Here is a 24053-nt window from a genome sequence, read left to right as displayed (position 1 = left end):
TCAACATTTGGACATCCCCCCTTTTTATTAATGCAGAATTTTGTTTAAAAATTACAATATAATTAAAATAAAAAATATCCACTTAAATTAAGTTTCTATCAAATTTACCCAATTCACATTTAATATGAAAATAGCCTTCAATTTCACATTTTATGCCTTTTTTGTTGGCATCCACCACACTCTTCCGAAAACATTAATGTGCTATTGGCCACAAACAGGTTGGGGACCTTGAAAGTAGGAATAAGAGATCCTCCGGAAAAGAGCTTTATTCCGGAGGATCGCGCCAGTCTAGACGCTCTTTTCCGGCTTTTCCCCAAGCCGGAAAAAAAGTGGCGGCCATGTTTATTTAAATCCCCCGCGGATTTCCCTATTCCAAAGTTCGAAATTAGCATGCCTCTTCTGGAGAAGGGGCCAGTGTAGACGTAGCCTACCTGATAAGCACAAGCTTATCACAGGGGAGGTAAACCTCAGACCCAGGGGCCGGATTCAACCCAAGGCACACAGGTCCCCTCGTAACATTAGCCTGGGCCCACTAGGCTCAGATCATGGCTGAGGAGCTGGTCAGGAAAGACACCGGCTGCAGAAAGAGCAGCTTCTCACAGAGCTACTGCCACATGTTCTCCCCTTTTATTGCCTCTATACAACTCCTGTGACTCATCCACATTCGTCACCAAGGAGCATGCCCAGACTTCCCTTGATCCAGCACAGCAGCAAAGTCTCATTCATTGGTCTGATGACTCATTACCTGATTCCATGTGCTCAGCCTTGCAGTTTCTAATCCCGAACACACAAGTCTCCACTCACATTCATATCTCAGGGGAGAATGGAGTTTAGAGCAAGTTACAAACAAAGTGGCTGAGAGTTACAAATATTACAAAGTTGCAAAGCTCAATCACCAAGCTTGCAGTAAATTTCTGAGCTTATAAAGCAAAGTTGCTGAGAGTTAGAAAGTTGCAAGGTTTTACAAAGATTACAAGTTGCAGAGTTTAAAAGGCAATGCAGCTGAAACAATTACAAAGCTTCAGAGAATCATTTACAAATCAGTAATGAAGTGACTTACAAGACAACTGCACACACACACTCCCCTCCCCCCCATCCACAGACACAGAGCAATGCATTATCAGGAGGTTTTTGTCAGTCTCTAAGTCATATGTTGGCAGGACCTTACAGTTTAGTGTATTTCCCAGAAAATACATGTGTAAAATCAAGTAATTGCTCGAGTGAAGGCTTTTATGCAATGCACTTGTGTGCAGCCCCCAACAGATTTTTCCATGGGTCAGTGGCCCCTGATGCAAAGAAGGTTCCCCACCCCTGGCTTTGTTTTTGGGCAGTGGACTGGAGTATCCACTACTCACTTCCTACACCCCTCCCCTGCTGCCTCAAGAAGTAGCAAGTGGCAGGGGGAGGACACAAGCCAGTGCTGGGGAAGAGGGGGGAGAGCCACCTTAAAAACTGGTTCCACCCAGCACTAGCTCTGCTGGCTGCATCTATCCGAGGCAACAGGGGAGAAGGGGAGGGGATGATAAGAAGGCGGCCTGCGGCAGGCTAAAGCTCACTGTGAGCAGAAACTACTCCAGCAGTAGCCCCAGTCACCGGAAACAGGGGCTGCTGGACTCCATGCTAACTGGGACTCAGCAGTCCCTTCTTTTACTGGTCCAGGACACTGCACCTCTGCATTTTAAATGTACTAAAAGCCCTGCGGTTCTTACTACATTTAAATACAGAGCTGCAGCATGAGTGGCTCAGTCCCAGCTCAAGCTGGCTCCCAGAGCTGCCTCCACTGTGGCTCTGCAGAGCAGTCCTTATCGACTAATTGTGTAATCAATACAAATAGTACCAACTACACGATTTGTCATGTAACTGCAATTTAATATCCGTAATGCCAATCTGACTGTTGTGCAAGACCAGGCTCATTTGGTACCACACCAACTCTGTTTCAACACCTGATAAATAGGGTTTTTATTAGTTGCAAAGGTTTATCCCTATCTGAATAGGTTGCACAAGTGTTAAGTCTTTAGTGACTGGGACACTAACTGAACTCTTATTAGGCTTCCCTCCCCCCCCCCCCCCCCCCACTGAGGTACCTAAGTTGTTTAAACTCTGCTCGTCTTAGAGAAGGGAACAGCTTCATGTTTGCACCATGTTTCCATGACAACATTGTGTCTTAGCATGGGTTAGGCAATATTGACAATTCCAAACAACATCAAAACACAGCAATTTGGCTCTGGTGTTTCAAGTAGAATTAAGTGACAGGGGAAGAAGGATAAGGAAGTGTGCAGGGATTTCTGCTCTGGTACTATTCTCTGAACCATGCTCAGGTATTTCATCCTTTGGCTCACCTTGCAAGTAGCTGAGGACATTGTCTTCTCCCCACTGAGAATCTCAACTTCTGAAATGGGGAAAGCCAGTCAGACCTCTTCTAATTAGGGATGTAAAATCCTGTTTAACTGGCTAACCCATTAGAGGGGAGCAGGCAGGCAGCCCCCCCACCACTGCAGGCAGAGGCTGTTGGGGACAGCTAGAGCAGCCCCTGCTGGTGGCTGGCCCCAAAGGTTTTAAGTAGCCCATTGCCCACTGCAGGGGGGAGCTGTTCCAGCCCGAGTTTACTGGAACTGGTAAGCATAACCTGTTAAAGGTGATGTTAAGCCAGTTAACTTTCCACATCCCTACTGCTAATATGCTCATCCCTCAACTTTCCTTTTTGCCTTCCCCCAGAGACACTGCCTGAGTTCCTGGGGGATGCTCAACCCTGCTCCATCCCAAACCCTGCCCCCACTCCATTCCTTCAAGCTCCCACATTGTCTCTTCCTGCACCTGCTCTACCCTCTTTCCCTCCAGCATGCCACTAACAGTTGATCACCAGCAGCAGAGGAGCTGATCAGGTGGCCGCTGGTAGGCTGACCAGTTTATATTCCCCCCAAAATCTGCAGCATTCAGCTCTGCTGTCTTCAGCTTTGAGTGGCAGCATGAGAATGACAAGACTCTTCGCATTTACACTATCCACAAAATTCTGAAAGGCAACATTGAAACTGAATCCAGTTGTGTTAAATTTCACTTTGCCTTTAGCTTTACCACTCAAAGAAATGTCTTGGAGCAATTTCCAGCCTCAGGAAGATAACATTCCTACTAATCCTTATGAGTAAGATAACTTGTAAATTCTAAGTGCTTTGGGGTAGAAACTGTATCTTTAGTTTTCCATTAAGCACTTATTGTGCCTCAGAACATGCTATCACATTTGCATGTTTACATTTGTTTAATGTTTGGAAAGTTCCTTGCACTCAGGCATCCACTTCAGCTTTTCTATTCAAGTGAAATTTTCCACCCATCTACAAACTTTCACTCATACTTCAGGGAAACCTCTTCCCTTCATAGCCACCAAAATGCTTTTAAATACCTCAATTGGGTCTATTATATAATAACCCTTTGGATGCATATAGGCTTTATATTTCTTTGTCATGCGTTTTTAAAAGCAGCATAGTACAGACACTTAATTCCATGTAGCAGATAAAAAAGTAGTCTTGTGGCACCTTAGAGGCCAACCAAAAAACCCCACCATATATGTTGTATCATAAGCTTTCATGGGCAAAACCCACATCTTCTCATGACAATAGATATTCATTTGAAATTAATTTCCCCAATTAATTCCCTTTTGTGAGCAGGGCAAGAGATGTTCATACAAGTGAACTTGCTCTTTAACCCACTCCTTCTCCACCAAGGAAGGGGACAGCTCAATTGCAATCTGATTAGTCATAAAAGAAGATAATCATAAGATCAAAAAATTCAAAGGGACAGGTCACAAGCATGGCAACAGATATTCTATGACAGAGATTATACCAGGGAGTCTGTTTAAGGCCATATCTCCACTTACTGGCAGATCAACACTCTGGTGATTGATTTTCTGGGGTCTGAGTCAGTCGGTCCAGTAAAGACCTCTAAACTGAAGGCCCTGGGCACCTCCAGTCAGCACAAGCATCCCCCCTTAGTCCTCACGAAACCGAGAAGCAAATGGGAGCATTTCTCTCCTCTACCTCATTTACACAGCTGGAGTTGCATACCTTAAACTCACCTTCCTCATGTGTCCCCCCCCAACCTGCCCTCTGCAGTGTAGACCTGGCCTAAGTGTTTCGCTGCATTACTTTAACACAACAGGAAAAAGGGTGTGAGCTAATAGTTCAACTACCGTACTGTAACATTCCTGTATCTATTCAAGGACCTGTAGAACATTTTCCAAATCTGGCATCATTCCAGATTTCTCCTCTAGTTCTTACACGGATTACTGAAATTTGCACTTTAGAGTCATCTTAAAACGAAGTTCCACGTTAATCAGTAAAGTTATTTAAGATCTTTGCGTGGTACTACCACCACTGTGGACTAGGGATGTAGGATGGTAAGTAACAGAATAGTCAACTAGCCACATGAACCGTGTAAATTCTTAGCAGTTAGTTGACTACTCTATAGTCCCCAGGGTTGGGGCCAGCAGCCAGTGCAATCCCCATTCCCAAGGAGCCCCCTGGAATCCACACTGCTGCCTTTGTATCAGAAGCAGCAGTGCCAGGGAAGCCCATTTTTAAACTGGTTCCCCTCGTGGACCAGCTCCTGCCTGGCACCCCGCACTGCTGCTTCAGATAAAAAGATAGCAGCACGGGGCGGCAACAGCCTCTGTCTGCAGGGGGGTGTCTAAGCTCCCTACAAACAGCGGCTGCTCCAGCCTTTGTCCACAGGGAGCTGAGATCCTTGTGGACAGGGGCTGCTGCTGTGAAACAGCATCTGCGTGCAGCCTGCCTGGGCCTGCCGCAGGTGGGAGTGGGGACTCCTTGGCAGCCGCCAGCTCCTCCCCCCCCCCCCCCCCCCCCCGCTGCTTCTATCAGGGAGGTGAGAGGGGCAGGCAGCACCAGCTCCTGCTCCCCCCTCCCCACCATGCTGCCTCTGATACAGACACAGCCAAGGTAGGGGGAAGAAATGCAAGTAGCCTAGGCTTACTGGTAAATCATCTACTTGGCTTCTTGTTCATACCCCTGCTTTGGGCTAAGAAATTCAGAGAGCACAAGTTCAGGAAATTGTGGTTACTCAGGAATCTACTGAGGATTACTTGTCAAATGGCTGGGTTTTAAGGGATATTTAATCTGTTTTCCTTCTTGAAAGCTCTAACTATACAGGTATAGCATTATTGTTATGTATAATCTGAGATTCATTCTGTCAGCATAGAATGCAAATATGAAACAATATAAAACAAACCTAAATTTTGACATCAAGATGGGAGGAAACAAAACAGGTTGCCACGGAGATCTTGTTTATCCACTCCAGGTACAAAAGCTAACATGGAAAACACTGTGCTTAAATTAGCACTATCAACTGTGGCTTTGCACGACAGGGGTCCACTTTCCATGGAGAGAAAGACAGGTCACAGCCACAATTGAGAATACACCTCCTGCAAGTATTCACCAGAAGGCTTAATGCTCAACTCAAATACCCGTTCACTTACTTCCTCCTACCCAGAGGGAACTGGAGAAAATAGGTTAGTAAAACAGACACTGAAGCTAGAATCCTCAGGTGTACTTAATATTGTTGTGCGTTAGTGATGTTCACTTGAACAATTTAGCAGAGGAAGTATCAGCATCACTAAAGCTTCTACAAGTTGATGGATGTTACAGAAACCTTCAGAATGACATATATTCAGTGACACTAACAGTGCTTTTCCACTAGACTTTATTCCAGATACCTTATGAACTGCTTTTCAACTGCCTTTTACTTGTGTAGACATTTACTCGTATGGAAAGTGAGTGTAAGGTGCTAACCAAATGGTGCAATTTTCCTTCTATTATGCAGACCACTCAAGATAGAGCAGAATCAAACTCCCAGGCTGTGTCTAGACTGGCATGATTTTCCGCAAATGCTTTTAATGGAAAAGTTTTTCCGTGTGAGTGGAGACTGTTTCAGTCCCTGCTCATGCCATTCCTCACTGTGCCCCCACCTCTGCCTCTCCTCCCCCCCCCCCCCCCCCGAGAGATGGTGCTGGGGGAATTGGCTTTTAAGCTGGCTCCCCACTGCACCAGCTCCTGCTCCCCACCTTGCTGCCTCTATCAGAGAGGAAGCAAAGTGGGGGGGGGGGGGGGGAGGAGAAGTAACTAGTCACATCACTAGTCGACTATCCAATAAGCTTATGATGCTTGAATAGTCGACTAGTGCAGGGCCTGTCGGAGAATCATTCCCAAGTATCTAGCAGTGGTACTTGGACTAGCTAATGAACATTCAGAATATCTAGAACCTGACAGTTTAATTTAACCTTTGCTTTTGTTAAGTTTGGCTCTTCTTAAGAAGAGATTAATACACTTGCAATGTATTCACTCCCTGCCCCCAACCTGCAAGGGAGCACCACGCTTAGAGTGAACCACCAGCTGAGCAGCAGTTGGCAGTCCACTCTAAGCCCCATGTACCCCTTGCAGGGCAGGAGAAGACTTTACATGCTCCCCCTGACCCCGGCCAATCAGGGTCTGGGGGAGGGGGAAGCACACAAATTCTCCCACCCTGCAAGGGGTATGAGGCACTTGGAGTTAACATTCGTTAACTAAGCACCACACACCCCTGGCAGGGGAGAAGACTTCATGCACTCCCCCATACCCTGGCCCTGATTGGGTGGGCAGGCAGCAGGGTGATCGCAGGCCAGATCAACCCACTTCGCAAGCCAGCCTGCAGAGGCCCTTTTGCCCACCCCTGTAGTGAAATCCTGATTTACTTCCAGCACTTACATAATGCCTAAGCTATGGTAAAGAATTACAGATGTGTGGAGGCTCCCTGGCCATCTCTGATTTCTAGTGTGCCATGCAGATCTCTGCCATAGCAGAGAATCTCAGTATTGCTGGTTTAGGCCTATCCCCTTAGGAACTCTGCTAGAACCAGGAGTTACAAACTGCTGGTACTAGCAAAAAGCAGGTAAAACCTTTGCAGATAAGGTGATTTCTCAGCCAAGATAACATTTTAAAGAGAAACGATGCAAGGCTTTCACCCTGCATAGTTGTTCTTTAATTGTACAAAATAATGAGGCGGTAGGGTGTGTGAAAGAGGGGATGTAGAGGCCTCGGATTCCCTACAGCAAAGCGTTGCAATCTAGTCGGCTCCTTTGGCCAGAATCACACCCGCACTATGACGGTCTCCTCAGTCCGTGTGTACCTGTCCCCAGTCCCTCTCCCCCCCCCCCCCCGAAAGTTCTTTCCCAGGACGGGGAAAGGTGCCTGGTCGTGCCCAGAGCACCCGGCGCAAAGGCGGACGAGTTGGCCCCACCGGGCCGGAGCGGGAAAGAAGCGAGCCCCAGGCGGCGCAGCAGCACGGCCGGGCACCCAGAAGCTGCTGTGCCCGGCCAGGGAGGGCCTGAGGCGGGAGATATCGCTTCAGCGCGGCTGGGATCGAGCCTGCAGCCCGGCCGACGGGCCCGCGCTCCGAGAACAGCGAGGAAGCGGCGCTGGCTCTCGAGGGCCCGACCCCCGGGCCTGAACTTAGGTGACCAGCCCGAGCCGCAGCCCGACTAGCGCCGCCAGGCGCAGCGCGGCCAGCCCCGACTGAGGGGCCGAGAGCGCCCGGCCGCCCGCCCGCCCGCGCCGCCCAGCAGCCGCTACTCACAGCCCGTCTCCTTCTTGATCTCCTCGATCTCTTCGTCCCGCAGCAGCGTGGAGGCGCGCGAGCCCATCTCCGGCCGCCGGGTGACAGGCGCCGGCCGCCCAGCGAAGCGGGGGAAGGCAGCGGCGGGCTCGGCCAATCAGCTGCAGCGTGCAGGCCCCGGGCGCTGCACCTGTGCCCCGACCCTGCAAGGGAAGGAACCTGTAACAGACGGCAGCGGACACCCAGCGCCTCCTCTTATCAACCCCGGCTGCGGGGGTGGAGCGCCCCTCCCGCCGCGCGGCGCCCCGCCTCTCACAGAAGAGAGCTCATCGGCGCCTGCGCGGCTCCTCTCCCCCCCTCCCACTAACGGTCACAATTGACGTCATCACGAGAAGCCTTAAAAGCCCATCGAAGAGCCTAGTCCCAGTAGTCAGCGTTCGTAGTAGCGCGGGCGGTTCGTCGTAGGGGGCGCGGTGCACTCTGGGAGTTGTAGTTCTCGCCGTCGCTCTGCTGCTAAGCGAGGGGCAGGGCGAGAGTTTGTGGGTTCAAGGTGCCCCGCAGCCTGCGCTGCCCACTACTCGGTAGCTCCGCTCGAGCCCGGAGGCCTTGGTAGCGGAGCTGAGCGCTGTCCCGTGGGGTCCGGGCGCCTGGCGGTTTGATTCCTTTGGCCTGTGTGTGCCCGTGGTGGTGACCTTGCCTCTGGGTTCTCCCGCCCCTGGGGGCGCGGGCCCGGTTGCCCGCCATGCAGCCTGTGCGCGGGCTGAGGGGCCGCCGGCGCGGGGAGCGTGGTTCCTTGTCACGCGCAAGGGCGGCGTTGGGGACGGTCACAAACGCAGCCGCGGCCTGTGGCGGGTCAGCGCTGTGTAGGGCCAGGGGAGGCCGAGAGGAGGGTTTGGTCGGGTAAATCATAGCGACGCCTGTCTAGCTTGGGAGCCGCGGTCTAGCTGGCTGGCCCTCGCAGATCTGCTTCTGTGCCCCTAGCAGTGCAATGTGCCGACCTCTTCGTTAGTGGATCAATTGAATCTTAGCTGTTAACTGGCCCCATTTCAGGGAGAAACTTGTGATCTAGTCAGCAGAATTTCTGAGGTGGTTCTATATATTTCTACAGTCGTGTGCAAAGGGTCTTCAAATTTTGGCATTTATGCTCCCTTTGGCTGGGAAGCCTATAACACGGGTTTTTAGAGCTAAAACTAATTTCTTCCATTTGCATTGCTCCCTATATGCAGTTGATTAACAAATGCATAGAGCCCTGTGTGGATACAAGATTTGTATGTGCATTATGGGCTGTCAAGCAGTTAAAAAGTTAATCTCAATTAATTGCACATGCTGCCCCTTTGAAACATTGCAGTGGGAGCTGGACTCCCATTTCAAAGGGCAGCTGGACTCCCATGCTGACCATTGCAGCACTGCATGAAGCCCAAGGGTCAGTAGGCAAGTCCAGCGGATCCCAGGCTCCTACTGTCCTGCCCCTTTGAAATGCCCTGGCAGCATTTCAAAGGTGCAGTGCCATGGAAATGTCTGCGATTAACGCGTTAACAAAATTAATATGTTAATCACAGGCATTAACACGTGTTAATTGACAGCCCTAATGTGCATCTGTATTCACAAAAATGAACCATGGCTATCTACAAACTTGCATGCTCCTAGACAAAAATTTGTATCTGCAAAAATGAACTATGGATGTCTGCATCCACATCCATGAATTGGGATGCTTACAGATATAAAGCAGATATGTTGGTTAGCAGTGCTCTACAAATGCAGTGTCTCTATGGATATATGAATTATATGCTGGTGTGCTTTCCACTAGGGATGTGAGGTAGGGATATAATCGTGTAATTGATTAACCGATAAGCAAAAACTTATAGGTTAATGCTATAGACTACATGCATTTTCCTCCCTCCCCCACCACCAGTAAATTTTTTAGTAGGCTGGCCAGCAGTCCAGGTCAGTCCTAGTTTGTGATGGGTCCAGGACCTACCCCTGCTGCAGCTCTGCATTTAAAGTGTATTAGGAGCAGTGTTCATGCTAACATTTTCCATTCATGAGTGGAGTGAGTTGTCTTGTGCACCAATATTGAGGTCATGTGTGCTTAGCTGGATGTGTGCTACAGTGGCACACAAGTTATAAACCTCTCCCTTTTCCTCCTCTGCTGCCATGTCTCCAACACTGTCATCCCTGCTGCTCCCCTACTCCTCTCCCTCCTCTGCTGTCCTGGCTCCTGCCCTTCTCACTTCCCTCAGCCCACCTGGGACTTTCCCCACCTCTCCATCCTCTTTGACGCCTGCACCTGCGCAGCGTGCCCTTCCTTCCCCCCCCCCCCTCCGCCGCCTACTTAGCTCCCCTCCCCTCTCCTAACACCTTAACACCTACCTCTACCCACCTGCCCTGCCTCTCTTCTCTAGTGTCTTTCCCTCCCCTCCACATGTCTGCCCTTCTGCTTCACCTCCACAATCCCCCTGGCACCTGCACCTCACCTTACCCCCTGCAACCTCCTGGTGCCTACTCCCTTTCCCTTCCTGGTGCCCACTCCCTCACTACCCTCTACCCCAGTTCTCCTCACACTCCTCTGTAGCCTCAATGTGACTTGCTCCAACCCCTGTCTTGCTCATGCCAACCTTTCAACTCCTGTTCTCCCAGCACCCACTCCTCCCCTCTCTTCTTCCTTCCTCTTGTCCCCATTGCCCTTCCCCTCCGCTCTCTCATCCCCATTGACACCTTCCCATTCTCCCTCACCTCTGCCCTTTCCCCTCATTGTCTTCTCTTGCCCCCCTGGCATTTGTCTCTCCTCCACCCTGTCCCTTGGTGCCTTCCCCTTTCTTCTACTGCTCTGGTCCCTTCTTCTCCTCTCAGCACAAGCCCCAGCCTCTCCTCACCCCCTCGTTTCCCTTAGTTATCCCTCTGCCCCTTCCCTTACCATCTACCATCCTGATACCCAGCCCAGCAGGTGCAGGTAACATGGCAGGTGTCTGCCCAATATGCCGAGACTTGAGCTAGGGCCACTGTGCTATTTTTATTACTGTGGTCTCAACCCCAGCAGCCACCATGCAGCTGCAGTCCTGCTGCTCCCAGGGGCTAGGCCATGCGGTAGGTATCTATGCTGGGCCTGGAGCCAGGCCACCGTGCTATTTTTAGTACCATGGCCCAGGCCTCAGGGTGGCTGCCTAGCTGTTCTTGGGGTGTGCAGTCACCTGCCACGTGGCCCTGCCCCTGGGAGCATCTGGACGGCTCTGCTGAGGAGATGGGCAGGAATGAAATTCCTTACAGGGAACCCTGATTAGGAGCCAAGGGGGGCAGGCAGCCTGGCTCAGTCTTAGCTCACGCCAGGTCCGGGACCTACCCCTGCTGTAGCTCTGCATTTAAACTGTATTAGGATACAGGTGGGAAGGCAGCCTGGCTCAGTTCCAGCTTGCACCAGGTCTGGGAGCTCAGACCATGCCCCCAGACAGGAGCTGCTGCCATTCCATGCTGCTACGTCTGTATCAGAGGCAGCAGGGTGACAGGCAGCCATCTATGAAGGGAGCTGGTTTTTAAACTGTCTCCCCTCTAGAAATGTAAGCAACTAGTTGACTACCGGCTAAGCCTATACTTATCAGGTAGTTGAGTCACTACTCAACTAGTTGCTTCCTTCTCCCCTCCCCCCATGCCTTGCTGCCTCTATCAGAGGCAGCAAGTGGTGGGGGGAGGGGAGGGAAGGGGAGCAGGTTCCGGTGTTGGGAGGAGCTGGCTTAAAAGACTGTTCTCTCCAACACTGTCTCTGCTGGGGTTGGGGGGGGAAGGCAGCGGTTGCAGAGGCACAGCGGGGAACCTGGGATGAGTGGGGACTCAAGCAATTGGGACAGCAAGTGTCCCCCCACATCCCTTATGACCTACTCAATGGAAGATCCATCGACTAAGCAATTAGCTGATTAGTTGAAATTTAACATCCCTGGATTCCCTCGTAGACTGGCTCCTGCCTGGTACCCAGCACTGCTGCCTCTGACACAGAGGCAGCAACGCAGGGTGGCAGGGGTCTCCCTGGGAGTGGGGCCAGATTGCACTGGCTGCTAGTCCCACCCCAGGGATTATAGAATAGTCGACTAACTGCTAAGAATTAATGCGGTTAGTTGAGTATTCTGTCACCTGCTATCTAACATCCCTCCTTTCCACTTCAAGCTGTAGCTTTATTCCACCGAATGCTGTGTGTCAAAGCAGGAAGACGTTAAAATGATCTGGTCCTATCTTTTCATTTTCCATCTTGGATTGTTCTGCAGATGCTCTAAGAAAAACCAAGCCTTAATGAAGGAATTGCAATCTTAGTCTGGTTCTCAAAGCAGAATACGAAACAATTTGGGGAGCTAGTTTGGGGATATACCAGCATGAATCCAAGCAGCGATTACCAGTTCCTCAATGAGATTCTGGGAAAAGCCATGAAAATCACCTTGAAATGTGGCATCTTCCAGGGAATATTACAGCATGTGGATTCCAACAGAAGTATCGTTCTTAGCAGAGGTTCAGTTCTTTTTCTGTACTTGTCTTCTAAATTAATGTAGCTCTTCAAATGCAGGGAGGGAGGATGGGAGGTAGAGTTCTCAAAGGTATATTTACATATTGTAGAGATGTGAATGGTTAACCAGTTAATCCACAGGTGGGTAATAATTTTTAATGGAGGGCCACTTCACAAATTTCTGAAATGGCCCTGGGCTACCCTGGAATGGGCAGGGCCTCATGTGGAATGGGCAGAGCCGGGAGACTTTCTCTGCGTTTCTCTCTAGTTGCCACGTGCCTGTGGCGGGGGCAGAAGATCTCGCGTTCCCCTGTCCCTAGGTCTTGATTGGCCTGGGGCTGAGGAGCGGCAGGGTGGCTGTGGGCAATTTCCACCAGCTAAATCCAGCCTGTAGAGGCCCCTTTGCTCACCCCGACTTAGATGAAATAGATGGAGGAGGGCATTGTTTCCCAAATTCTGAGTACTGGATAGATCTGAGACTTGGTTTATTTTTAAACATCTGGGATTTTAAGTTAAATAAAAGGCATCAGGATTTATCTTGAACCAGTTAAATATGCATATAGTTTTCATATCAAGAGAGTTGGTAGGGACAGAAGAGGGTTCTGATGTATTTTTGTCCGGCATAGCAATATAATTATGTGTAAGTAGAATCTATTATTTAACGGCTGACTTTCATTGATAACTCTAAAACAATTAATCTTCAGCCATTCAGAAACTAACTAGGACTCCTAGGTTGCTCAGTCTTGTGTGCAGAATGCACCTACTGTTGACTGGATTATTGATTTCAGGTTGGCATAGTTGTACTTGTGCAATGAAAAACAAATAGCAGAAGAATGAACACTCTTTCTTAATGTAAAGTTACAAATGAAATGGACCCAGCTGTGCTCTCAGCTTTGGGGATGCAAAGGAATAACTGAATCCAGAATTTACACCATTGTGTCCACCAGATATTTGCAAACAACACTCTCGTTTTTTATATTAGTTTTACTCAATGCAATCATTTGAAATTGTTGATTTAGTGCTTTTGCCAAATGTTTTTTGTGAGGTCATGTCTCTGGCTTTATTTGGTTTGTAATTCTTTCTTTTATATTTATTGCAGAGCTTCATGGTTCTGTTTGTTTATCTATTTATTTTTAATTATTTCAGTGAAGAACATGGAAACAGGTAGAAGCATGACAGGTGTGAAGATGTTCTTTGGTTGTGAAATTTTGAAAGGTGAGAACTTTCTTTCTTTCTTTGTTCTGCAAGGGTGGGGTTCCTGGATACTGCCACATATTTAGAACTTTCAGTTTTCTTATCTAATGATGTGCCCTATTCAGTTTTCTTTTTTGAATAAAAGTCCCATTTTAATCACTGAGAGTTTTGGCTGAGTAACTCCTAAGTAAAGAGAGGAAGGAAGCCCCAAGGACAGAGGCCCTAGTCTAGGACTTGGGCAAACTGAGGAAGAGGTATGTTAAGTGACTTGCCCTATGCCACAGCAGGAACTTGAATTCAGATCTCCCATCTGTAATATGGGGATAATATTATTGCTTTTCTTCATGGAGATGTTGAGGATTGCTGCATTAAAGATAGTGATGTGCTCAGATACTACAGTAATCAGGGCCATGTAAGTATCTTAGGCTTCATCTACACTAGAGCTTTTGTTATTTAGCTTCCTCATTGTAACTTAAAGCAAAATAATGGTTTGGTTGAGTGGGGGAGAGACGGAAACTCTCCCGTTGATTTGTATGGGGATGCATTAACCATACAGAAAAGAGACTCACCAGGTAGGTGAAAAAGGCTGGCTGAGGGTGCCCCACCTCCAATTCCTGTCCAGAACTGCCCCAGCCCTGAGCCTTCCACTTCTCAGGCACTCTTTAGGGGGGCTGAAGCTCCCCTTCTTTTGTACAGGTACACTGATGGCTGTTCCCCTTCAGCAGTGAGCAAGGGGTAGTGCACAGTTTGCTTTCTTCCTCAGTCTGGCTGGAAAGTGCAGAGGGTAGACATGCACCCCTACCCCGGCTATGCTCACTTGAGCAAAGTGGCTATGGGAGAGGCGCTTCTCATCTGGTCCCAAACTGCTGTGATGAGAGAGAGCTGGAGTAGTCCTTTCTTCCCAGCGAGTCTGCCTGCTGAACCCCTCATCCCCAGAGCTTATCCGAGAGCAATGATTTAAATGAAGAAAAGCAAAAATTGTGTAAGGACCAAAGCAATGCTGCATAAATGTTCTAGTAACAAATAAAATCTAAGCTTACTAAAGCTGACAACTTGTGTCGAGGGGTGTGTTGGTAAATATTTCCTTTTTGTCTTTCCCCACTCCATGGCATCTTATTTACTTTTGCATGTGACAGCATTTAGCATGTAATCAATTTTGCTCTTTTTCCCTATTAGTCAGTTTGCCCATTTGTTTTTTGAGCCCATCACAGAACAATATACGTGAGAAGAACTCTAAAAGTTAGGAAAATTTGATTTTACAATAATAAAATCAGCAGGGAAGTAGTATATGAAACTGCAAAAATTATAAAAGGGGGATATCAATCTCAAAAGGCACTGTTGGGATTATTTAGTGTTTATAGAGTTCTTAAAGATGGTGGCTACGTCTACACTGGCCCCTTCTTCGGAAGGGGCATGCTAATTTTGAAAGTGGGAATAGGGAAATCCGCGGGGGATTTAAATATCCCCCGCGGGATTTAAATAAACATGTCCGCCGCTTTTTTCCCGGCTTGGGGAAAAGCCGGAAAAAAGCGTCTAGACTGGCCCGATCCTCCGGAATAAAGCCCTATTCCGGAGGATCTCTTATTCCTATTCCTTCAAAGTAGGAATAAGAGATCCTCCGGAATAGGGCTTTATTCCGGAGGATCGGGCCAGTCTAGACGCTTTTTTCCGGCTTTTCCCCAAGCCGGAAAAAAAGCAGCGGACATGTTTATTTAAATCCCGCGGGGGATATTTAAATCCCCCGCGGATTTCCCTATTCCCACTTTCAAAATTAGCATGCCCCTTCCGAAGAAGGGGCCAGTGTAGACGTAGCCATAAAGTGCTGTATGGAGCTGATCCAAAGCCCAGTACACTCAATGTGAAGATTGCCATTGCTTCAAACCATTGGATCAGGTCCTTAGTTTAACCTACTTGGTCAATTTAAAATAATTGGTAATATTTTAAGTTTTTTAGTCTCCCCTTAATTATTTTTAGAAAGTGTTCTACGTTACATTGATTACTATATTGTCTCGTACTGATTAATATGCTCTTAAGTACTCTCTGAGTTCATTAAAAGTTGGCAAAGTAAATGATCAAATACGTTTTAGAATCATTTGCCTTGTGCTTTTTGTCTTAGATCATTCATGGAAACACCTCATGGAAAGTCAGTGTTGGGGTAATTACTATTGCCTCTCTCTTCTTCCCCAGCTCCAAAAAGGTAGAGGAGTCAGAGCACCTCCATTCTTAGACACACAAGAATTTTAATGATGGAACAAACTGTGGCATCAGACTGTCTAAGATAACATTCATAAGCTTCAGAGGGATAGCCGAGTTAGTCTGTATTTTGAAACTGCTTCCACAGATAAAGAACTTAAGTGCAGTATATTACTCTATTTAAAAGCTTTTGGGGGGACAGCCATTGTGATTTTTTTTTTAAAGAAATGTCCCTAGTGTAGACAGGTTTGTGTGTGTCTGTCTACTGCTACTATCTACTTTTGTACTGGGAGCAAGGAGATGGAAGGCAGCTCTCAGTGATCTATGTACAGCCTTGCCTCCTCCTTCTGGTTATCACATCTAAAACAATTTTTATATGTAAACTGTTGAGGTACAATATTGGCCTTATGCAGATTTCAGTAGAGATGCTATAGCATCAGCTGGTTTAATTTTATGGCCACTGATGTAAAATTTGCTGTGTGATATCTGATCTGATTACTTGTTACAATGAATACTACTTTTTCACTATGCCCTGCCGTGACTGTGTTCGGCACTTGTCAGTACTAGTTCTGGCTCATCAGGGAATTAAATATGGTTCCTGATCAAAGAGTTGCTGATGTTAGAGCAGTAACAGAAGTTGATTTGTATTACAGTGGAATTGCTGGAGGAACTGGAACAAGATGCAGCAAGAGGAGATGTAAAACCCTTTAGGTATGTTGGAAGACTTATATTCTTTTCCAGTCATGAAAGATATCTGCTAGGATAGCCAACAAATGAATGGAAAAATCTTATGAGCATAAGATTAAGTGACACAAAGATTGTTTTAAGGAGTGGGTAAGAAGATGGCTGGGATGTTTACATTATTGAAAAGATTCTTGTAAGATATTCCTCCTTTCTCAATACATGAATAATTTGTTTGGTTTCTTTTAAATGCACTCCGGGCTTCCAGGGAAGATATCTCACCTAAAACCTTTCTTCCATAGACAAACAGTAGTACAGGGTAAAGTACATTTCAAACCTTATCAAATGTAGGTAAACAAATGTGCTCTCTGGAAGCTGGCACAGGTGTGGATTTGTACTTAAAAAAAATCTTGCATTTCCATTGCATCTCCAATGTAAATTATGATGTTCAGCTTTCAAGTATTTCATAAGGTCACATTTGAAACAATTTAATTTTCCTCAATAAAGAAAAGAAAATTGAGTGGCTTTTGCTAACCACCCCCTTAAACTGGAATTTTCAAGGCAAATACTATTCTGTTTAGCAGCAATTTTTTTAACAGATTTAAAAGTCTAACTTAGTCTTTTAACAAAATGTGGTTTTTGTAATCCTCAACCCTTTTAAATACAGGTTGGACCTCTCTGGCCTGGCACCCTCAGGACCCAAGTCGTCACGGACCAGGGAATTTGCCAGACCAGGGGAGGTCAATTGCTCCCCTGCTGGCTGCCCTGCTGACAGCTTCTCTTCCTGGGGCTCCCAAGGCTGGGGCTCCCTGCCCTGCTGCTGCCCCACTAAAGCTGGCCCAGCCAAGACTCCCTCCCCTACTGCCCACTGGCTGGGCCCTGGGTTCCCAGGGGTTACCCAGCCAGGGTGGTCTGGCTGCTACCAACCCTGCTACGTCAGCTGGTTCCTCAGGGTTTCCCAGCCCTGGGCAGCTTAGCCACCTCCAGCCTGCTGTCACGGAGGGTTTCCCCGAGTTTCCCAGCCACTACTGCCAGGGGCTCTCCAGCCACATGACCTCACTGACACCAGAGGTTTCCCGGTTGGAGTGGAGGCTCCCTGATGCTGCCTGGCCCCACTGATGCTGGGGTTCCCCTACTGGGGCTGGGACTCCTCGGCTGCTGCTTGGCCCCACTGCTGGGGTTCCTCAGCCAGAGCTCCCGAGCTGCAGAAACCCCTGATGGCAGTGGGGCCAGTCCTAGTCAGGGCTGCCATTATAGCTCCGCTGCTGTCACGGGGTTCCTGGGGCTCCCCAGCTACCACTGACCCTGCTGCCAGTGGCTCTGCAGCCACCTGACCTCACTGACACTGGGGATCCCTGGCTGGGGCAGAGGCTCCCCGATGCCATTTGGCCCTGCTGACGCTGAGGTTCCCCTGCCCAGCTGCTGCTGGCCCAGCTGGGACTCCGCAAACCCTCTCTCTGCTGGCTCCCATTCCTGTGGCTCTTTGGTCCAGCAACATCTGTGCCGGACCAGAGAGTCCTGGATTTGGGAGGCTCAACCTGTAGAACTGTTTTGATAAATGCCCTTTTATGTCTTTAGGGGCTTGTCTTTTCACTTATACTGCTTTAACTATACTGCTGTAGAAACAAATTATTCAAGAGGTAAAACCCCCAAGAGTGAATGCAGCTAGAAAGGTGGGATAGTACTTATAATGATGTAGATTATAAACATGAAAGATTTTACTAATATAAGTGTTTTGGTAAAAAAGCTTACTCCTAACCAAATTGTCACTAAATTGTCACTAAAACTGTAGATCAAGGTGGGGAATAATTTGATGGTGGCTCCACTTCAAAATTTTGGTAAGGGATCAAGGACTGCACTTTTGTATGGGAGGGCTATGGGGTTTGGCATTGAGCCTAGATACAGGAAGGAGGTCATGGTAAGGGGTTGAGATGCAGGAGGCAGTGTGAGGTCTATGAGGGAATTTGGGTGAAGGAGGGGATTGTGACCTGGGTCAGAGGATTGAGGTGCAAGAGTGAATTCTGACCTAGAGGAGGGGTGTAGAAGTGGGTGGCGGATCTGTGAGGGAGTTATGACAAAGGGTGGGGGTGCAGAGAGTTTGGTTGTGACTTGGGTCAGGGAGTTGGGGTGTGGGAGGGAACAGTGTCAGGTGTGAGGTCTGGAGAGCTCCCAGCCAGCAGCCCAGCAGGACCCTTGGGCAGACTCCTTGACTGTTGCACTTCGCATGCTGTGCAAAGTGGCTGGCGGTTGGGGCCATGTGTTCTCAGTGTGGCACGCCATGGGGGAAACTCCGTGAGATGCTCACACTTGCATGCATGTCTCTGGCTGGAAACTAGTGAATGGGAGCTGCCTATCGGAGCTGTAAGGATTGTGCTAGGATGGGAGCAGCAGGTAGAACTCCCCCCAGCCCCTCCAAGGGGTATGCACCATCCAGAGATGCGCAGGCTGGCCCCAGCAGCCAACCACTTTGAGCAGTGTGTGGGTAGTGCCTGTCCAGGGTTCCACTAGGCTGTGGGACACTGGCAACCCAGGGGATTGTGGCAGATCAGATCTCAATCTTTGGTGAGCTAGATCTGGCCCTCAGGCCATATTTTGCCTGCCCCTAGTTTAGATGAATCTTGTTGCTTCAGTCTTCCTTGATTTGTCCGCATCTTGGGATCTCTCCTCTTTGTCAGGACTTTCATCACCAACCCCTTCAGTGGACCACTTTGCTGCTGGTTTCTGCCTATGGTGTCTCTACATTTGCTCTCTGAAATAAATATCCAATAAATAAAGCAAATTTATTTAAGAGAAGGATGAGGAGTTCTCAGGAAAACCATAAATGTTTGACTAGAAAGTTGTTACAGAATGTGAGGCAGCTCATCACATGGCTGTATGTAAGTGTAGGCTATTGGATGAAAGTCAAACAATGCCTTATAATATAAACTTTAATATGTTGTGTTGTCTCAAAATGTGTTGACTGTAGCACTATACATGATTTCTCAGTGTTATCTTGTGCAGGGACAGTGTAGTTACTGGAGGAACTGGAATGGACAAAGGAGAACCGGCAGAGCACAACCCACAGAGTTCTTCTTGCATTATTCCTGAGAGCCTGGTCACCCCTCTGAGTGACTTAAAATACATGCTGGCAGGTAACTGTGATATTAGGAATGCAGAATCAGTCTTTCTGCAAGACAGACACTCAGTATTTGACACAAGCTTTTATCCCAGGGTCTGTATCTTTTCACATTCTATATGCAAAATACCTAATACACAAAATGTCTGGATCCAGAATAACTAATTAGTTTTTTTTAAATAACACCTTTAGTTATTTTACATCGAATTAATGTATGGATGCCCATATTTTTGGAACCATTATTTCAATTTGACTACTTGTTCCAAAATATGGGAGTCCTCAGACTCTGGAATAACTAAAGGTGTGAATTAAAAACAGATTTAGTTATTTCATTTCCATTTTGTGATTAGACAAGCCCTTACTCATGAAGTGTCTTGAAATCTTAAACAGAAGTTCATGTTTACAGCACAGTGGTACAAGCTCTTTGGATTATCATAAACAGAAAACAATTGTATCCTTTGGTATATATGGTTGTGACTATTTTCTTCCACTATTTGATCTGAGGAAGTGGGTCTGGCCCACGATAGCTCATCATCTAATAAACCATCTTGTTAGTCTTTAAAGTGCTACATAGTCCTGTAATTTGTTTCAGAAAACAAAACGTTATTGGCAATGGATCTGCTATTAAAATATTTTTCCATTTGTCCTGGCTAATGAGGAGGAAAAAGTTCTCTCCATAATAAATGCACTTGTGCTTTCTAGAGACACTTTTGTGTAAATTTCATTAAATGGGCTCCAGTTGTCATGTAGATTGGTTAATGCCTAATAATGCTAATTTAAAGGTCAACTTTGCTGACTATTTCTCTGCTGATAAAACAGCCTGCATCAGTCATTCTGGGACTGTTACCCTTCAAGGTTCTCCCTCCTCACCTTTTGAACTCACGCAGAGTATAGCTCTTTCCTTCCTTAGATATCACCTTTACTTCCACATTCAGTTGCTGGCTCATAAGGAGCAACATTAAAATATACAATGTATATTATACAAAGATAAGGAAATCTTAGTTGTCACCTTATACATTTTTTCATAACACTTGTACTATGGCTTTCTCCTCACTGCAAAATGACTTTTTTTTCGCACAAAGGAGCACAATTGCTCTTGTGAATAGGTTGAAGTATTTACTGCAACAAGCAAGACATAGAATCATAGAATAATAGGACTGGAAGGGACCTCGAGAGGTCATCGATTCCAGCCCTCCGCCCTCAAGGCAGGACCAAGCTCCTTCTACACCATCCCTGACAGATGTCTATCTAACCTGTTCTTAAATATCTCCAGAGAGGGAGATTCCACCACCTCTTGTGTGTTAATTTGTTTCATTATTGTGTGGTGTCTACAGCCTCTCTCCAAGTTACGAATGAGTTACGGACCAAACACTTGGCAGTAACTCGATCTGTTCGTAACTCGGACCCCATTGAGATACACGCAACCGCACTGTTCGTAAGCATGGGTTGCATTCGTAACTCGGGGACTGCCTTTACGACTGCTCCATGGAGCTTTAGTTGTGTGAACGGTCATAACTCGACCGTTTGCAACTTGGGGAGCGGCTGTACTAAAATCCTAAGCCTAACTGGCCATTGATGATCAGTGCAATGCTGGTGGTTATACTTGGAGGATACTTGCAGAGGGTTGGTGGTCAAATAGAAAAGCTCCTGCTTTGTGTGCAAATGGTCCCACATTCAAAATCTGGCTCAGGTCTTGCATGGGGCACAGATACCCCCATGAGGATGCTACAGGAATATTTTCTTTTGTTCTGTAGTGAAAGTACGGTTGGAACAACCCAGGAAATGAGAGAATAAAGTTTGAATACAGTGATTTGCAAAGGATTTTTTAAAACGAGGCTTATATTTTTTCAGTTATTTAAGATTGTCAAAACAACTGAAATGAAGGGTATTTTAAATCTGCAATTAAAAATAGAAATGTCAGGATTGACCAGTGTAGTCTTTCCTGGCTTTGCTGGAGCCCTCTTGAGAATGTCGGAGAGGTGCATTGTCAACTTTTGTACCTTAACTGAAAGAAAAGGACATGTTCAATCTTTGCAAAGAGAGCCTTTCTCCAAGTAATTCTTATGCATTATTGTTAACAATTGAAAACAGTGTTTCAAACTCCATGAATGCCAGTGTTTTAAAGCTGACTAAAAATCACTTTCTCTCTTGATTGCTTAATTTTCACTCTCTTATCGGTTCTGCTCTCATAACATGTTCCAGCCTGGACAGAGTCTGAAATCTTTTTACAAAACTTTTCCTGCCTCCTCTATATTTCATAACAGAAACTAAAAAGGGCACCAACCTTTTTCTTTTCTTTTTTTAAATTAAGCTTTGGAACATCACTTTTATAACTCATTACTGGTTTCTGTTTCACAGTGAGATCAAAATACTGGAGTTGCTGTTAATGGGCTATCATTCGATCTGCTGGGCATAGTTATTGCAAACTTGGTTTGGAAGAGCAATAATGTACTTGAAGTTTTTCATCTTGGAGGAAAGGGAAGATAGGACTGTAGTGTGACCAGCTCTGGCAAGATGGGATTTGAGTGTGGATGTAAAATATACATCCACTGGAATCACTAATGCAGAGGCAATCTCTGATGTTGTGTTTTTCATTGCAGAGGGAGAAGAGGAAAATATGGAGTACATAGTCATTGACCAATTCCAGCAGAAATTTGGTCCTGCTGTGAGTAATAACAGTGATAACATTCCAGTTAAAACTACATTACAAAGTTAAGTTGACTTAAGTTACATCACTATCATATTTGTGATGATGGGATGTATCCATAGACAGAGGAGTGCACCATGGCTAAATATCCTACTGTGCAACTTGCCACCATGTTGGGTTTTCTGGGAAGGGTTTGCAGTGCTTCCTGGGGCACAGTTCACCATCCCATGATGGAGTTTTCTCTGTTCCATGGATTTCTGACTGTTTTGTGCCGCTTTTCAACAGGCACTATAAACTGAGCGCTTCCCATCTGTATCAAAACATGGATCATACACTAATCTCCGGTACTGTGAGTGTTATGAACAGAATGCAGCTGATCATGCAGTATTTCATGAGCTGTGAATCTGATAGTTGACTCCCTATGTGTTTAATGGAAAGAAATAATTCAGAATTGCTTCTGGCATTTATGGAGCAGCTTCACATGGTGGATTGTTGATTTTGGTGCAGGAAACAAGCACAGAGTGGGGGAAGTGCATCATTATGTGAGTTTTGAGATGAGCAATGGCTGCAATGTTCAAGGCCACCTCCTAGAACTGTGTGCAGAGCTCTTTTACAGGCGTTGGTGCAAGAACACCAAAATGAGAGCTGTCCTCACACTGGAGAAGCAAGTGGTGATTGCTGTATAGAAGCTGGTAACCCTGGACTACTGCTGATCAGTGAAAAATTAGTTTGGAATAGACAAGTCCAGGATGGGTGTTGTAGTGATGCAAGAGTGCAGAGCTATTAATTACCTTCTACTACAAAGGACTGTGAGGGTACGTCTAGACTACAGGCTTTTGTCGACAGAGGCTTTGTCAACAGATACTGTTGACAAAGCTTCTGTCGACAAAGAGCGTCTAGACTGCATCCAGTTCTGTCGACAAAGCAAGCCGCCTTGTTGACATGAGAGTGTAGACGCAAAGGACAGTGTAGATGCAATAACGCCTTCTGTTGAGAGAACTCTGTCGACAAAAGGCGTTATTCCTCATAGAATGAAGTTTACCGCCGTTGACAAAACTGCTGAGTTCTGTCGACGTTATGTCTACAGAACTTGGTGGTAGTGTAAACGCAGGTATAGTTTTGTCGACAAAAGTCCACTTTTGTCGACAAAACCCTGTAGTCTAGACACACCCTGGGTGGGAAATAGGGTGGGGAAACAGTGGATGGCTTTGCAGCAATGGGATTCCTGAACTGTGGTGGAGCTATAATGGCATGCGTAACCCCATTTTGGTACCAGATCATTTTGTGACAGAGTAGATCAACAGAAAGGGCTACCTATTTATGATGGCAGAGTCTCTGGTAGGTCACAAGGTTTGTTTCACTGACATCAAGGCAGGATGCTCGGGAAAGATGCATGACACATGCATCTTCAGGAACTCTGCTCCGTATAGAAGGATGCAAGCATAGACTTTGTTTCCAGCCAAGCCCTCTACTTGCAATCGGAAGCATCAGAAGATTGCCATACCTTCTGGAATGTGTCTTTTATTCCTCCAGTTTAATTTCCTTATCTGACAGAACTGTGTGGCCAGTGTACAGGTGAAAACAGTCAAGGGCACATCTGCAGAAGCTGAAGAAACAATAGAGGCACTAATGACTAAGTGCTCTCACAACCTTGATTCAAACAAGTTAAAAATACTGTTGAAGCAAACGCCTCACTTAGTTTACGCGGCTAAACAGACAGTTTTATTGGCCAATAAAAGCAAAGTGAGCCAAACGTGGTCTTAGCAAAGCCGGGCCCAGTAAGGCTGGCTAATACAATTAATTCTAGTATTTTATACCCTTAACCAAACAAGTCTGATGTTAGGGCAAGAAATTAAAGAGAACTTCAAAGAGGAATTATTATTAGCATAGAAAGAAACAGGTTAAAAGGGAGTTCGAGCTTTAGCTCAAAATAGTTTATTAACACATTTCAACAGCGCATCCCTTTGGTTTTTTCCCACCTCGATGAAGGCCAGTTTACTTCCTCGTGCAAACACAAAAAACTAAAATGGCTTTTGTTATACAGAATGGCTTCTAGCTAAATATAAAATAGCTTCATCAATACTAGCTTCTCACTTCCCCTTTGTAGGAACCCAGTATGGTAGAAGTACCAACCACAGAGACACAAA

General features: G+C 46.7%; 2 protein-coding genes across 16 annotated transcripts in view; one reads left to right on the top strand and one right to left on the bottom strand.

Annotated features, from left to right (window-relative positions):
- Nucleotides 1–7845, bottom strand: part of CHP1 (calcineurin like EF-hand protein 1) — a 42722-nt gene extending 34877 nt beyond the window's left edge. Inside the window, exon 1 of one of the 2 annotated variants that reach the window (XM_025187519.2) lies at nucleotides 7615–7845. In XM_025187519.2, coding sequence (XP_025043304.1) covers nucleotides 7615–7681 — 67 coding nt within the window. In that variant the 5' untranslated portion in view covers nucleotides 7682–7845. The remainder of the gene's footprint in view (nucleotides 1–7614) is intronic. The other variant, XM_006128691.4, reaches the window with a different exon arrangement.
- The window catches only part of EXD1 (exonuclease 3'-5' domain containing 1), an 83215-nt gene that overhangs the window by 40626 nt on the left and 18536 nt on the right, over nucleotides 1–24053 (top strand). For 2 of the 14 annotated variants that reach the window (XM_075927136.1, XM_075927124.1), the window contains exons 1-6: nucleotides 8035–8264; nucleotides 11844–12081; nucleotides 13223–13291; nucleotides 16117–16174; nucleotides 19130–19275; nucleotides 21860–21924. In XM_075927136.1, the coding sequence (XP_075783251.1) occupies nucleotides 11949–12081; nucleotides 13223–13291; nucleotides 16117–16174; nucleotides 19130–19275; nucleotides 21860–21924 (471 nt within the window). In that variant the 5' untranslated portion in view covers nucleotides 8035–8264; nucleotides 11844–11948. The other 12 variants (XM_075927130.1, XM_075927128.1, XM_075927137.1 and 9 more) reach the window with 12 other exon arrangements.

Source organism: Pelodiscus sinensis, chromosome 4 (assembly GCF_049634645.1).
Source record: "Pelodiscus sinensis isolate JC-2024 chromosome 4, ASM4963464v1, whole genome shotgun sequence".
In the NCBI taxonomy this organism is placed as follows: domain Eukaryota; kingdom Metazoa; phylum Chordata; order Testudines; family Trionychidae; genus Pelodiscus; species Pelodiscus sinensis.
This window is presented reverse-complemented; position numbering and strand designations above follow the sequence as displayed.